This window comes from Heptranchias perlo, chromosome 4, assembly GCF_035084215.1.
Source record: "Heptranchias perlo isolate sHepPer1 chromosome 4, sHepPer1.hap1, whole genome shotgun sequence".
Classification (NCBI taxonomy): domain Eukaryota; kingdom Metazoa; phylum Chordata; class Chondrichthyes; order Hexanchiformes; family Hexanchidae; genus Heptranchias; species Heptranchias perlo.
The window spans coordinates 87,964,656-87,980,638 of NC_090328.1; the positions used below are offsets into that span (position 1 = coordinate 87,964,656).

The 15,983-nt window shown below is 39.2% G+C and overlaps 1 protein-coding gene across 1 annotated transcript in view; it reads left to right on the forward strand.

Moving 5' to 3' along the window:
• LOC137321087 (very low-density lipoprotein receptor-like) overlaps positions 1–10,835 on the forward strand; it is a 29,527-nt gene extending 18,692 nt beyond the window's left edge. The window contains exons 10-22 of the mRNA XM_067983276.1: positions 601–723; positions 806–928; positions 2,947–3,063; positions 3,152–3,277; positions 5,214–5,382; positions 6,319–6,540; positions 7,421–7,539; positions 7,622–7,761; positions 8,134–8,275; positions 8,928–9,077; positions 9,953–10,066; positions 10,355–10,432; positions 10,694–10,835. Of these exons, the coding sequence (XP_067839377.1) occupies positions 601–723; positions 806–928; positions 2,947–3,063; positions 3,152–3,277; positions 5,214–5,382; positions 6,319–6,540; positions 7,421–7,539; positions 7,622–7,761; positions 8,134–8,275; positions 8,928–9,077; positions 9,953–10,066; positions 10,355–10,432; positions 10,694–10,800 (1,730 nt within the window). The 3' untranslated portion in view covers positions 10,801–10,835. The remainder of the gene's footprint in view (positions 1–600; positions 724–805; positions 929–2,946; positions 3,064–3,151; positions 3,278–5,213; positions 5,383–6,318; positions 6,541–7,420; positions 7,540–7,621; positions 7,762–8,133; positions 8,276–8,927; positions 9,078–9,952; positions 10,067–10,354; positions 10,433–10,693) is intronic.
• Positions 10,836–15,983: the final 5,148 nt, after the last annotated feature.

The following is a 15,983-nucleotide window of genomic DNA, read 5'->3' on the forward strand; positions in this document are numbered from 1 at the left end:
CCAACTGAATTACAGCCATAAGCAGGGTCTCAATCCATCACTCAAAGGCTGAATCAAGGGACAAGTCTGGAAAATGCACAACCTGATTGCTCCAGTGTGCATTAGGGAATGAAGGTTTCTGGTATGTGAAATGCAGAACTGAACAGTTAATTGCAGTCATGTATATTGTCTATAGTTGCTTTTCTGCTTTGTCAATATTTACATCTGACCACTTAACCCCAAAAGCCATCTTTTCATGCTTGGTGCTCATGGTTTCAAATTGAGTGAGTAAAATGGATGTTTTTAATCTTCCACTTTGTTAAAAATTCTGTAGAGCAGAACTGGTCAACCACAAGCCATCTTTTTGATACTTGCTCCCATCAACTCTACTATCTAAAATCTGTACCCTGTCACCAAACTGAGCCCTCATTCATCTGCATTTCTGCTGCTTGGAGAAATATTGTGTGGAGTGAACAGAAGTGAGATTAGATCAAGTGACTTGTGTGGAGAATGGCTGGTTTATGTACTGTAGCATTGTAGCCAAAAACTATTGCTTTGTAATGTGCTATGAAAGTCCTTTTTCTTCAGCCCAATAGTGTGGTTTCCCATTTGATTTTTCAGCTCCTCAAACATGTAGGCCAGATCACTTTAGGTGTAATGATGGTAGCTGTATCCCTGGAAGTAGCCAATGTGATGGTATTGAAGAGTGCGCTGATGGTAGTGATGAAATAAACTGTAAGAAGGGTAAGTGCACAAACACTTCAGTGGCTTAAATGTCTTGGTGTTCAATACTCAATTTCATGTTTCATGTTTTACTTTTTGGCAGTTGTAGCATGTTCAGGGCCTACTGACTTCAAGTGTCAAAGTGGTGAATGCATAGATGTGATGCAAGTCTGTAATCAGCAGCCGGATTGCAAGGACCGGAGTGATGAACACCTGGAAAAATGTAGTAAGTGTCTTGCTGCTAAAGGTAATGGGTCATCTAATCTGAGTAGTTGGTCTTGGTTCTTAAAGCTGTTTCAATTACATTAGTGTGACTTATGGCTTAAATCTTTTCATCTAGGAAATCTGAGTCATTGAAAATTTGGCAGCAGTCAAAACTAACAATACTTTTTTATATGTATGGTCAGAAACTGATTTGGCAAAATTATCCAGTACTTTAATGTTGGAGTTGGCCCTGTTACTGTTGTAGATAAGTGACTAACTTGGTATCCCAATATAGCTGTACAATTGGAAAAGCTGCTTCCTAATCAGGTTCTATTGCAAAGCATCCCCTTGTATTTAATGGCCTTCATTATTTCTTGTCATATTGAGATGCAAGTTATTAATGCAGCAGGATCAACAGTGCCATTAACTGCTGAATACAGAATCTCAAGATTTATCAGTTCAATTGCCTGTGGATAGAAACAATAAAATATTCAAGACCTTTTTTGAAGCTGCAATTGCTTTCTGCTATTGGTAGAAGGGCAAAGATGCTTTTGACTACTGGTTTATTTGATCTAACAACTAAATTAACCTGTTTAATGTCAAATTTGACTAAATTGAGTTAGGGTAATTGTACAAATCACAGTTAAATTTTATAGAACTGACTATCCATTAATCAGGAGAAATTTTCAATGGATGATATGTTAATACTTGATGCTCACATCAAATTCTCGCCAATGCTTTAAAGTCTAATGCCAATTTGACCAGGTTTAAAGACTGACTAGTTCTAACTGAGCTAATGAGGCCAGTTATCAGATCAGCTCAATTTTTAACTGGGGTGGTGAAAGGTGGGACAATTACTGTAGAAAAATGATTCTTTCCTGATGAAAGGAATGCACAATTGTGAACTAAGCACTTTGGCTGGCTTTAATCCTGTAGGTAACCATTGCTACTAGTTTGCCACATAGTGAATGTGATCATTAGTGGCCCACTTACTGTTGTCACAATTAATCCTTTACTCAACAACCACAGAATTAATGAGGGGAACGGGTAGTCAATGAAGGAAGAATGCCCCTAAACTCAATTAGGTTCTGTGCTTGTGGAGGTGGTGAGTTTGACTGTCTTTATGTCCAATATCTTGGCATCAAAATCAGACTTGGCTGGAAGTATCCCCTGTTTGCTAAGTTTGAATCCCAAGCAAAATGAACTTGATAGCTTCAAACCAGATTGAGGGTATGGGCTCAACACATACTAAGTTGATACTAAAATGGCAATCTTGCTTAGAGGCCACAAGTGGCTGGTATGAGCAATGCTAAATGCCTGGTAGGCTGTGCTGTAAGTTAGTGTTAAAACCCATTGAGTAGAATAACTGTTTGCTTAACATCTGATCTGGAAATCTTAATGCCAAAATTGTGTCTGAAATTTGATCCTCAAATAAAAACATGATAGAAAATCTGTAAAGGACACATTAATGTTCTGGGCATAAACCCTTTAGCAACTGAAACCAAAAAGGTGTACTAAATACAAAGGGAAAAACTCAGACAATTACAGTATGTTTAGGGTGTCTAATGAAGTGCTTGTTAAAGCAGGATACTGGTAGACCTTCTGAAATTTTTTCTTCCCTCTTCCCCTGCGCCTTTCTCGTCTCCCCCACCTTCCTCTCCTCCTTGTAATTAGCAATGTCATTTATTAAAGGTAAGCACTGATCTCTAGCAAATTGCAGACCAGTTTAAATTATATGCATCAGTTGGTTACTAGTTTTTGTTCCAGAGTTAACTTGTGAATGTTGTCTTCATCTGTGTATTGTGAATTTGTAAAAGTAAGATTAAGTGTAAACAAATGGATGCATTAGCTGAAGTTCAACTCTAGTCGTGTAACTGCAAATCATTCCAACAGTGTCTGCTATATAGCAGACTTCATTCCTCAATCGTACAATTAATCTTCAGGTTTTTTTCTCAAGCCAGAATGTGTCCAGTATTGCTGATTGTAATTCTGGATCATAGGGAGTGGGATACTCACACTTTTTATTTGCTCCCTTTACAGATGTGAATGAATGTTTGTTGAACAATGGAGGTTGCTCTCACACCTGTCAGGACCTTATCATTGGCTATGAATGTGACTGCCCTGCTGGTTTCAAATTGGTTGGTAAAACTTGTGAAGGCAAGTTGAACCATTGATTTTCTTTTATTGGTCGATCATAAAAATTGGCTTCCTTTATGAACCTGAAGGAATATTGGTTTCTTTTCAGATATTGATGAATGTCAAAATCCTGGAAGCTGCAGTCAAATTTGTATCAACTTTGAAGGAAGCTATAAATGTGAATGTTATAAAGGATATCACATGGATCTAGTTAATGGGGTTTGCAAGGCAATAGGTAAGTAGCAGACTGCTGTCACAAACTTTCTCAGTTAAAAGGCAATAGTTGGATATACAACTTTTTGAATGGTCCCTGCCAAAAACAGAAGTAATTTTAGACTAGTTCTTTATCTAGCATACATCCTTCTGATGGATTTTCCAAACTTTCAAATGATCATTCATGTTTGGGCTTTTTAAAACTAGTAAAAAGTTACAGAATTAATGTACAGATCACCAATTCAACTTCACAACTGTCTCCCTTGCATGTGCTTATCCAAGCTTTTTAAGGGACTACATTAACCATTGGGACTACATTATTCTGTTTCTTTGGGGGTGGGGAGGAGGAAGAGAAACAGTTGCCATTTGGTGATGATCATGGGTAGTTGTGGTCTCCTAGCCTGATTGGCCAATTTCAGGAAGTCTCTGGGAAATTCCTCAAGACTATCCAGGCACTCAGTGGAGCACAAAGGTTACTGTTTAACAGTACTAATAAGCCTGTTGGTCTAGTATTTGTAGTGCATCTTTTTAGTTCCCAGTCAGACTTGCACAGTCCAGTTTCCTGCTTAGATTTTATGCAGCTGTTTCCTTTTTCTCCATGGCCTTAGGACAGCTTGCACTTATTGCTTGCATTTTTTAAAGCAAGGCAGCCAGGATGCTTGTAATGGAAAGCAATGATCTAACTTTAGAAAGACCCTGATGTCTCAATTAATCCACTCTACAGTGAGTGAAATGGTAGCAGAGGAGTATATCAATTTTGAAGTCCCACTTTTTTTTGCACAAACAATTACTATTCATTCAGTCAATGCATGTTGAACATGTTTGTGTATTTGCATATCCTAGATTTTGTGAATTCGTTTCATTGAGTCAATGCTTTGCACAATTGTTCAAATCAAATCATTCTTTTACTGGGCTTCCCATTGAAGAAACTATTATGCAAAATCATGTAGGCAATAGACCATTCTAGAGTCAGGAAAAGTTGATCTTTATCTGAGAATGGTAAGAATAAATATCCCTTGGGCATTTGGCAATAAACAGATGAGCCCTGCAAAGGCTAATAGATATGCTTTTCCATCTGGCCTGCATTCACTAGAGCTAGACAAATTTAAGTCACTTGTTCCTACCTTTCATTTCAACTTCATGCAAAAGATGCACAATAGCTTCACTAGATGTAACATTGTCTTTTGCTGTAATTTGGATTTATAGAATTTGCTGTTATGATTTTGTTTTGGACTATCAATCTACTTGTACAACCAAGAAAAGAATGCAAAGGGGATTTATTTGCAGCATTACTGCTTTATAGGTACAGCAAACAATTAAGGCAGCAAATAGCATGTTGGCCTTTATTGCAAGGGGGTTGGAGTACAAAGTAAAGAAGTCTTACTATTGTACAGGACTTTGAGACCTCACCTGTGCACAGTTTTGGTGTCCTTATCTAAGGAAGGATATACTTGCCAGAGAGGCAATGCAACAAAGGTTCACTAGATTAATTCCTGAAGTGAGATTTAGTAGAATGGGCCTATACACTTGAGTTTAGAAGAATGAGGTGATCTCAACAAAACATGAGATTGAGGGGGGTTGAAAGGGTAGATGCTAAGGTTGTTTTCCATGGCTGGAGTCTAGAACTAGAGGGCATGGTCACAGGATAAAGGGTTGACCATTTAGGACTGAGATGAGGAGAAATTTTTTCACTCAAGGTTGTGAATCTTCAGAATTCTCTCCCCCAGAGGGCTGTGGATGCTGAGTTGAGTATATTTAAGGCTGAGAGATTTTTGGAATCAAGGAATATGGGGATCAGGTAGGAAAGTGGAGTTGAAGTCAAAGATCAGCCATGATCTTATTGAATGGTGGAGCAGGCTTGAGGGCCATGTGGCCAACACCTGCTCCTAGTTGTTTTAAAAACAGCCTGCTGTGCATTTTTAAAATTTAAGTTTCGTGTAATTTAAATCCTTTTATAGAAGAGCCTTTTTTGATCTTCACTAATCGCCATGACATCCGAAAGCTAGGACTGCATCTCCAAGAGTACACCCAGATAGCTGTGCAGCTGAGAAATGCTGTTGCACTGGATGCTGACATTGCAGAACAGAGAATCTTCTGGGCTGATTTGGGCCAGCGGGCAATTGTCAGGTAATCAATTTTGAACTGATTAGACTGCAATACAAAACCTTGCTGCATCTTTCATGCTGTAACCTTGTACTTTAAGTCTGTTTCAAACAGAATCTTAAGTGTTTAATATCACTGGAAAGTTAAGTTTTACTAGGATTCTGTAATTATAGTAGGTTTAAGATGCTACTTCAGTAAACCCAGTTGAAATGCAGTAATCCATCTATCTGCTGATATAACCTACCTTGAAGCAAATCCTCAGTTGCCTTTCCATGCTAGGTCCATTTTTATGTCCAAACTTACAAAAACAAAACTGAAAGATATACAGTAATCTATCCCAGGTTGCCTTGCCTAAATAATGTAACATTCTTTACTGATAACAATGAGACATTGGTTTGATCACATGAGCACTAATGATTTTTATGAAATGCACTGCTGTGAATAACTCAATCTTGTGCTAAAGCTTGGCTTTCTGGGTTTGTCAATTTTAATACATCTAACTTGGATTAAAATTAGGAACTTCAATATCTAGTTTCTGATCAGCTTGGCTGTTAATACACAAGTCTGAAGGCTGCAGGTTCAAATCCCACTCCAGAACTTGAGCACATAATCTTAGCTGATACTTGGGAGTGCTGTGTTGTCAAGAAAGATGTCAAAACTGAGGCCCTATTTGCCTATTCAGATGGATGCATGATCCTGTGGCATTAGAGTAGGAGTTTGTCCAGTGTCCTAGATAATTCATCTTTCAACCAAAGTAGATTAATTAGTTCGACTCCTTTTGGTGTTTGTAGGATCTCTGTGCATATTGTCTGCTGCAATTGCCTACACAAGTAACTGCACTTCAAAAGTAATGGGTGAAGTGTCTTGCATTTTGTATAGTCTTCTCATTTGAGAAACTCAAGTTTTTCTTTACTCAAAAGAAATTGGGGATGCAATAAACATTATGTAACCTTCTTGCAGTATGTCCATGGATAAATGGGAACACCAAACTGGGATTTCCAGAATTAAGGATCTAGGAGTCCCTGTAGGAATTGCAGTGGATTGGATCTACAAGCACATCTATTGGACCGATCGGGGTACTAAGACAATATCTGTGGCTACATTTGATGGAAGCAAAAGGAAGACTCTCTTTGACACCAACTTGAGGGAACCAGCTTCAATAGCAGTTGATCCAATAACTGGGTACTGAGAATTTTAACATGCAAGTGTGTGGCTTGGTGTGCAAGATTCACAAAGATAAATGTATAGTTGAAATGCTATTTAGAAAGTTATGCATATCCATTTTGGATTGAATATAATTTTGTTGTAGTCAGGGACAAATTCCAAAATTGTAAACATTCAAGTATCATGATGGGTATAGCACAGGAGGAGGCCGTTCAGCCCATTGTACCTGTCGGCACTTTAAAAGAGCTGTCCCATTCCCCTGCTCCTTCCCCATATTCCTGCCAATTTTTTCCCCTTCAAGTGATTATCCAATTCCTTTATGAAAGTTACTATTAAATCTGCTTCCATCACCCTTTCAGGCAGTGCATTCTAGATTGTTACAACTCACAGCATTTTTTAAAAGTTTCCTCATGTTGCCTCTGGCTTTTACCAGTCACCTGCCACTTTGCTTTTACTGACTGCATTTTATTGTAATGTATTCTGGTTGGAGTGGCAGGGAGATTTATCCTACTGTAGAGTATATCCTGACCAATTTTAAAAGAGCAGCTTTGGAAAAGCCTGTATCCTATCCTAGCTGAAGGAAAAACTCTCTGGCTGTAGAAAAGCAAGAGGTGGAATATGGTAAAATTAAATCTAGGGTGATATACATCCCAAATTGGGTTCTGTCAAATTATTTACTGATTATCTGAAATCTAGTTGGAGGATGTCATTTGGCTACATTGTATATTTAAAATTACCATGCTTAACATTTTTATTGAAGTTTCCCAATAGGCACTCTACACAACATAGACCATAACATTAACCTGTCTAACTCTTCAAAGGCTATTAATTGACAGTTTAAATTTAGGGTGCATCAAAAATTCAAGGTTTGATTGTGACTTGTGCTTTTGACTTTAAGGTTTATGTACTGGTCAGACTGTGGTGAACCAGCAGTGATTGAAAAAGCAGGAATGAATGGTGCTGACCGCCAGCGACTTGTTGCCAGAGAGATTGAAAGGCCAAGTGGCATTACACTTGGTAAGGAGATTTCTATTCAGGAAGTTGGAAAAATGTATCTTTTCACCAGAGGCTGGTTTAAACATTTAAACTTTGTCCACAGATCTTGTGAAAAACTGCTTGTATTGGGTTGATTCAAAGCTTCATGTGTTATCAAGTATTGGTCTAAATGGTCAGGATAGAAGAACAGTGCTGTGGTCACTGAAATTCCTCACTCATCCTTCTGCTGTCTCTGTATTTGAGGTAAGGCTTAGTTCCCATTTTGGAAACTTTGCATCAGGTAAATTTGTACTTATTCCAAATGTAGACAATTACACTACATACTGATGCTAGTCAGACTACTTCCTTATACTATTATGGGATTAAACATAAACAAATAGAAATTTAGCTAGTTAGTTCAGAACAGTACAAAATAGTCAAAGGCAAACTTTTTGATCTCAAGCTTATTGGACTGAAATTCACTGTCTCCTTCTGTTGGACAAACCAGTGCAGAAAGAATAGCTCAGGGGATTTTAATTCCATTCCTGAATAAAATCTAATTGCATATTCAGGAAGTGAATTGATCTGACTAGAGCTTGGGGCCACTTTCTCATAGTAAAAATGGTCTTATTCCAGGATAATGTCTTCTGGACTGATGGGGAGAGCAAAGCCATCTATGGAGCCAACAAGTACACAGGAGCAGATGTGGTGACGTTAGCCTCCAACCTTCTCGAACCTCAGGACATCATTGTTTACAATGAGCTGTTACAACCATCTGGTATGATTTGTCAGTCACATCATGGATTTATGTACCCTTTTTAAAAGGACGTTCCTTTCTTCCACTTGATTATAATGGAGTTTTAATGTGGTGGGCTGCTGCTTTAGCCCCACCCCATACTTTGATTCTTTTGGCCAACCACTTGCTAATGAACTATAGAAGCACATCTACACTGGTTGACAAATGAATTTTCCATAGTATTAATTGGATTACTTGTGTCACTAATATCCAGGAATTTCTGGAGTATTTGGGCTACACACTACACTCTTCCTGTCATTTTGTCAATACCACTTGATCCTTTGACATGGAGCTGCTGTAGTGGCAGCACTTCAATCTGTACCTCCTTTTCACCTTCCTTCCCCCTCCACAGCAAAAAAAAATTGAGACAAGGGAGTGATGTCAAAGTTTAACCTGAACTGAACATTGTTTTTTAAACTATTCATGCTCATTTTCCTGAATGCAACTTTGTTTTCCAGTATTGCAAATTTCAAGAAGCATGTTTAGAAAATATTCAAATTTGGGCAACAAATCTTATTTCCTATGCATGATTTGCTAATCATGCTGATCTGACACTTGAGCAAAAATGTGCTGTAAACAAGTTAAATCACAGTTCAATCTCCGTTTGAATTGAAGGCCTATGCTTTTTTCACAGGTAAAAATTGGTGTACCAAAAACTTGAAGAAAGGAGGCTGTGACTACATGTGTCTTCCTGCTCCTTTGTTTAATAGTCAATCACCTAAGTACACCTGTGTCTGTCCATCTGGAAAGGAGCTGGAGCCGAATGGACATCACTGTAGAATGAGTATATGAAATTCATACTGTTAATATCTAGCACCCAGCTTTATAGATGCACTGCATAATAAAGGCAGATGAGAGAATCACTTTGATTTTTAATCTCCCATCCTCCTGTATATTGAAGGTAAAGGAAAGTTGGATTACCTAGAGGGATAAATAGGAAACTGTGGTCTTAATGGCTCGAAGGTGTCTGGTGATAAGTTCAGAACCAGGTCAGCTGTCTGCCAGGACTTGGTAATTTAATAAATGAGCCAAGCAGGCATACAGTATCCTGAGTGCTATTGACTGATCCCTAGCTCACTCCTACCTGCAAGGGTAGACCAGTTTTTGAAGGTGAAAGTTCTTCCCACTTGGCTGCAGATCACAAGTCAGTGCCTTGATGGATAAGGTGGTTCTGGTTGGACAATCAGTGTGAAGCTTACCAGTGCTTTGTACTACTATGCTGTATAATTTTAACTTGTTCAAGTCCAACACTACCCTTGTGTATATAAAGGTCCCTAAGCCTGGGCCCTGCCAACCTGTCTGGTCTTGGGTGGATAGGGAGGTGATTTGTATTCCATATTAGGCAAACAAACTCTGCTTGTTTGGTTTGGAGATGGTTTCTGCATGTCTGATATTAAAGTGACCCAAAAGAAAATCCATAACTAACTTTCAAAACTTTCTTCCCCATGCATGCAAGCTACTCCCATTTTTTTTCAAAAAAAAGCAAGCCTGTGGTTGTGGTCCTTGCAAACTAAATTGAGGCTACCTCAGTTGAGTGTTTAAAAGGCAACATAGTTGTGTCTTCCCAGTTTGCACTAAATTGTATGTGGATAATGTTTTTGATGTTTGAAATATTGGATATAGGTAATGACTCATGAAAAAAATGACATTCCTTTTCAGCAGTGGTACATGCAACTGTTGCACCAACTACAGCTACACCGGTGTCTACCTTGTCCTCTGGTACTGCAAAGCACTTGCCTTCTGATTTGTACACAACAGTTATGCATGTTAGAGGTAATGTAAAGTGCATCTATGATGTATAAATAAGTCAATATTACAGTGCAAATTCAAAAGATTTTTCTAATCAAACTAATGTGATCAAGTACCTTGAATCTGCTCTACTTTCAACTATCTATTGCTAATCAGTTACTCCAATCATTAATTTACAGCAGTATGTAATGGAGTTAATGATCTAAATCTTGTGTTTTATTCCATCAAATGGCTTGAGCTGCCTTTCAGATTAGATTGTAACTGAGAATTTTGCACAAATTCTTCAATTACCACATGTCTATTTACATTCAGATATGAATTCAAATGCTACACTTGATGTGAACAAATCTGAGGGGGGCTCTGGAGCTGGTTGGATTGCACTTGCTATTTGTAAGTATTTCTAAATAGAAAACAAACTTTCTTATCCTTAACAGTTTTCACGATCAGTGGTAGGAAAATCACTGTTTTCTTAACCAATTTTGCACAACTCAGTTAAATATCAATTGTACAATATTTTAAGTTGGAAGAGGGAGGGCTAATTGCAGTTCATAAAGGACCACCATAATTCTTAAACTGAACAGTCAGCAATTTAAAAGCATGAGCATGCAGTCTGTTTCTCTGATTTGCCTAATACTGACTTCTTTATTTCAGTGCTCCTGACAATGGCTGGTGTAGCTGGCTACTTTAAATGGCAGGATTGGAAAAGGAAAACTCAGCAGAGCATGACTTTTGAGAACCCAGCCTTTCAGTATGATTGATTGCAGAAGGCAAATAAAATTCAATTTTAAACATGTATTTTGTTGGTGTTTAATTACTAGTTTAAACAATGGAATGTTGTCATTTAAAAGCAAGGTCAGACTTGGTTTCTCGTTCCAAATTGAGGGTGAAATCTTGACAACTTTTCAAAGCATTGTATAAAGACAATTGGTCAAAATTGACATGGCATTGAAATATACAATCCTCCATATAGGAGTAGGCCATACAGCCCCCTGAGCCAACTCTGCCATTTAATAAGATCATGGCTGATCTTTTCCCATCCAATCCCCATATCCCTTGAGTCCCTTGTGTCCAAATAACCATCAATCTCAACCTTGAATATATTCAAACTAAGCATCCACTGCCCTCTGGGGTAGAGAATTCCAAAGATTCACAACCCTGAGTGAAGAAATTTTTCCTCATCTCAGTCCTAAATTGCCCACCCCTTATCCTGAGACTGTCTCCTAGTTCTAGACTCCAGCCAGGGGAAGCAACCTTTCAGCATTGACCTTGTCAAGCCCTCTGAAACGTTTTTTATACATTTCAATTAGATCACCACATTCTTAACTCCAGAGAATATAGGCTCAATCTCTCATCCCAGGAATCAACTTAGTGAACATTTGTTGCACTGCCTCTAAGGCAAGTATTTCCTTCATCAATTGCACAAATTAGGAAGCAACAACAATTACCTTCTATAGTAAATAAAATTAGTACAAGTAAGTTAAAATAGTAAATGTTTGTGTTCCTCACTTGTGTCCAGTGGTTTTTCATCCATTGACTGTCTTTCAAACACATGCCAACCGTTGATTGAGAAACTCAGCTACAAATTCCATCCAGGAGATGAATAGCCATCATGCAATCTGACACTAAGTCTAACTTAAAGCTGCTTTTATATTGAGCTGTGCTAGTGACATGGCTCCTGATGGCAAGCAGATGTCATTGTCAGAGGCAATGTCACAGTAAACTTGAAAGGGTGGTGGAAGCAGGTTCAATGGTAACTTCCAAAGGGAATTGGATATGTAATTAAAGGAAAAAAATAGCCAGTCTATAGGAAAGAACAGGGGAGTGGGACTAATTGGATAGCTCTTTCAAAGAGCCAGCACAATGGGCCAAATGGCCTCCATCTGCTTGCTTTGATAGCTGTGAATAAAGGGCTTGCTGACTAACATATTTTACTTGAACATAAGGTTTATAATGTAGAAATCCTGTTTAGTGCTTACGTCCCCTCCTGTTGAACCTACAGGGAGAAATCCTTTCGGTTCATACTGCTTTCCTATCTTTGGTTCACAGCTAGGCCATGCACTACAGCTATTTGCTTATTCAGCTTTTTATATATTGAGCATACTACACAAAGCATTGATAGCAATTACAATTAAAACATTGAGCAAGGATTAAAACCTGAATTCTAGCCCAAGGATGTTGTCCTACATTAGATAGTTTCCCACCATTTAGGTTCCCCTAGCTGTCCTATTTTTCTATGGCCACATTTCATTTTAGATCAAAAAGGTAATGCTCTGATGTGGGTTTAAGACTCAGTGACAGTGGTCGAATTGCATGTCCAAACTATATAACTGCCTTTTGGGTTCCTCTTTCAAACAGATTTCCACCTGAATTTCTGTAGCATTATGAATGCTTGGATCAGGACTGAACTTGCAATTCTTGTCAGTGACTCAAGAGTGAAGCAAAACAATGGAGTTAATACAGGGCACTCTTGGTTTATCACCATGGGAAACAAGTCCACTGTCATCACATAGTAACCACCTTTTCCAGTATATCTATGCCTTGCACATCCTCATTTCCATTTTTGAATACCAACAATACAATTAGGGGAGTCTAGAGTGAAACCACAAACTGGGATGCTGTTCTGGGTGATATCTCACTGACACATCCATGTGCCTTTTGATCTGAGCTTAGCAACCTGCTGCTACCCAGGTTTCCCCATACTTTGGCAGTACCTTTGGATAATTTCTTATGTAATTCACCTTCAAGAACACCTATTCCACCTTGACCTCAAGGCTTCTGATCGGTGAAAGGCGTGGGATGGTAATAGTCACAGCAAAAATTTGTCCTTTCCTCCACTCTTCACAGGTGTGTTTCACTGGGTATACAGATCCCAGTCATCTATTACAATGGTTTCCTCTTTTCAGTCCATTGTCTCTGTTTATCAGTTATAAAAGAAGGAATATATTGGTTCTCCACATGCTCCAATGCCTTTTGCACCTGAGATAGCATAAATGTACAGTATATGCTGCACATGATCCCCTTAGAGATGAGTCTTGGATGTCAATGTGTTGCTTATCATGTAATTAATTTTCTCATGTTTGCTGGAAGTTGTCAACCTTCTTCAAAGACACCAGAACTTGTTGCTGTTTATCCAACAAACCTATTCTCTCATAATACCCTTTAATTGCTATGTCATGTTCCTACTTGCTTTCTATATCAATTGTTCCAAGCGGCTGTCCCTGCAGTAGCCCCTATACCTAACCACTCTGCTACTTCCCATTTCCCTCCCTCTCTAATGGGTGCTGTGGGTTTATTCTTTGGGTCTGCATATGTGTCTTGACCTGAATGTCCCTCCAACTGCCTAAGTTTCTCAGGCAACATCTGTTAGTCTCATGTTTCATTACACAAACCTGATAGCAAAGTAATTTTTGAAAAATTAAACAATGGGGAAGATCTCACATCGTTATGAGGTCTGATATGTTTTGAAAACCAATAAATCATTACCCTTGTCTGCATCCAGCAGAGGCCAAATGGACAGTTGCCTCTGATGACTCTATATTCTGGGTCACTTTAAAGCAGAAGGACCAGGATGACACCACACTGGCCCCTGTGGGTATGCACCTGTAACTCTCAGCATTACACTTCCAGACCTGAGGAAAATTGAGAGTGCTAGTCATTACCCATGACCCATTAGGGAGCGCAAATGTGTTCTTAGTATCCCCCATATAGGATATGCTAAAATGCTCAATGTCACTGTCTTTGCTGGTGGCTGCACTCTTCTGATACCACTTGATAGTGGTAGTTTCCTCTCCCTTGCTGATACAGGTACGTGTCAAACAAAGCCCTTCCCTGCTGGCACATATGCCAAATAGTCCAGTTTTGACCATGGCCTGGCATCGTTGGTATAATTTGTGATGGCACAGTCCCAGCTGTCCTGAGGGTATCTAGCTTCACCAGTGGGCAAGGCACAGCCCAACATGACTGCTACCTGTAATATACCTACAAATGTAACATATGCTCTTGGTTAATATCTGACATTTGATTATATCACAAATGTGAATATATATTTGTGACTAAAATGCTACTGTTTTACTAATTTTCAAAATTTATTTAGCCATTACTAATCCAGAAAAATCAGATTCAAAAGAACAAATGTGAGAGAGACTGCCAAGCTTCTCTCGAGCTCGCAGCCTCTGGAAATTTAACTAAAATCGTAAACTATCCCACACCCTGTGCTGACTCTGTCAAACACCTTTAGATAGCTTTGTAACAAAACTAATCCACCTTTTATCCCTGCTGTGTATTTACACACAGACAGCACCCGTCACCTTTCGGTATCGCCCTCTTGCTAAGTACCTAGACGCCTAGTGCGTTGGGATTATTGACAATGTTTTGGTTTCAAGATTTTAGATCTCTTCATCTTCGGACCATGTTACTACAAGCTCACCAGACCCATAACCTAGAAATGTCTTTCTGGAGTCAGTGGAGGCGGTGTCATCTCCCTTGCCTTGTACATTGGCAGTGTTTGCCTCACCTTGCACGTTGTTATCATCCATAAGCCTTAAAGGATTATGGGAACAACAGAATGTACCCTGCCAGTCTCCTGTCCTTGCCACTTCTTTATCTGATTAATATGTACCTATCTATCCTTGTCAGTCTTAATTTTGTACACGTTGTTACTCAATTTGTCTATTATCGAGAAGGGTCCTTCAAATTTCTTTGCCCACTTTTGTGTGACATTGTTCAGTTTTACCACTTTATCCCTCACTGCAAGCCCCTTTTATGTAAGGACCGAACTTGTGCTGGCACTTATTGTGCCCAATTGATAGGGCAGAACTTGGGTATGCCTGTTGTAAATGGGCGTGTAACTGCTCCGTATACGTGTCCATGGTCACATTCTTGTGTTGAGGTCCGGAGAGGCTGCCGCCTAGTCAAAGCTCTGGCAACTGCATCCAATGTCCTGTTATGACCCCAAATTTCCATTAATGTAAGCGGCAATACACCATCCCAAATCTTACCAGTCTCTCCCACTGCCTTGATAACTCGCTGCCTAAGGGTACGATTCATATGCTCAACCATACCAGCTGCCTGAGGGTTATATGGAATGTAGAATTGTTGCCTGGTTCCTAGGAGCTTGAATGTCTCCTTCATGACCTTGGCAGTGAAATGAGTCCCTTCGTCGGACTCAATTGTATTTGGCAATCCCCAGCGAGTGAAAACCGGCTCAATAAGTACCTTTTGCAGTTTGGGTGGGCAGTGGCACGTCTGACGGGGATCGCCTCAACCCATTTAGAAAAAGTCAATTATAACTAAGACATACTGGTTATCCTTTTGAGTCCTCCAAAATGGACCAATGTAATCAATCTGTAAATTTCTCCATGGGCCATCGGATGCTTGCACATGGCTAGGAGGCGTTTTAATTCTGGGCCTGGGATCATAATGTGCACATGAGGTAGTCATTAATGATGGTATTCACAGTCTGATCCATACAATGGCATTCATTTTGGTAGGAAGAATGAGGAGAGGCAATATAAACTAAATGGTACAATTTTTAAAGGGGGTGCAAGAACAGAGAGACCTGGGGGTATGCATACACCAATCTTTGAAGGTGGCAGGACAAGTTAAGAAAGCATACGGGATCCTTGGTTTTATAAACAAAGGCACAGAGCAAGGAAGCTATACTAAACCTTTATAAATCGCTGGTTAGACCCCAGCTGGAATATTGTGTCCCATTCTGGGAACTACACTTCAGGAAGGATGTCAAGGCCTTAGAGAGGGTGCAGAGGAGATTTTCTAGAATGGGGATTTCAATTATGTGGAGAAGCTGGGGTTCTTAAAGCAAAAGTTAAGGGGTAATTTAATAGAACTGTTCAAAATCATGAAGTTTTTGATAGAGTAAATAAGGAGAAACTCTTTCCAGTGGCAGAAGGGTCGGTAACCACAGGACACAGATTTATGATTG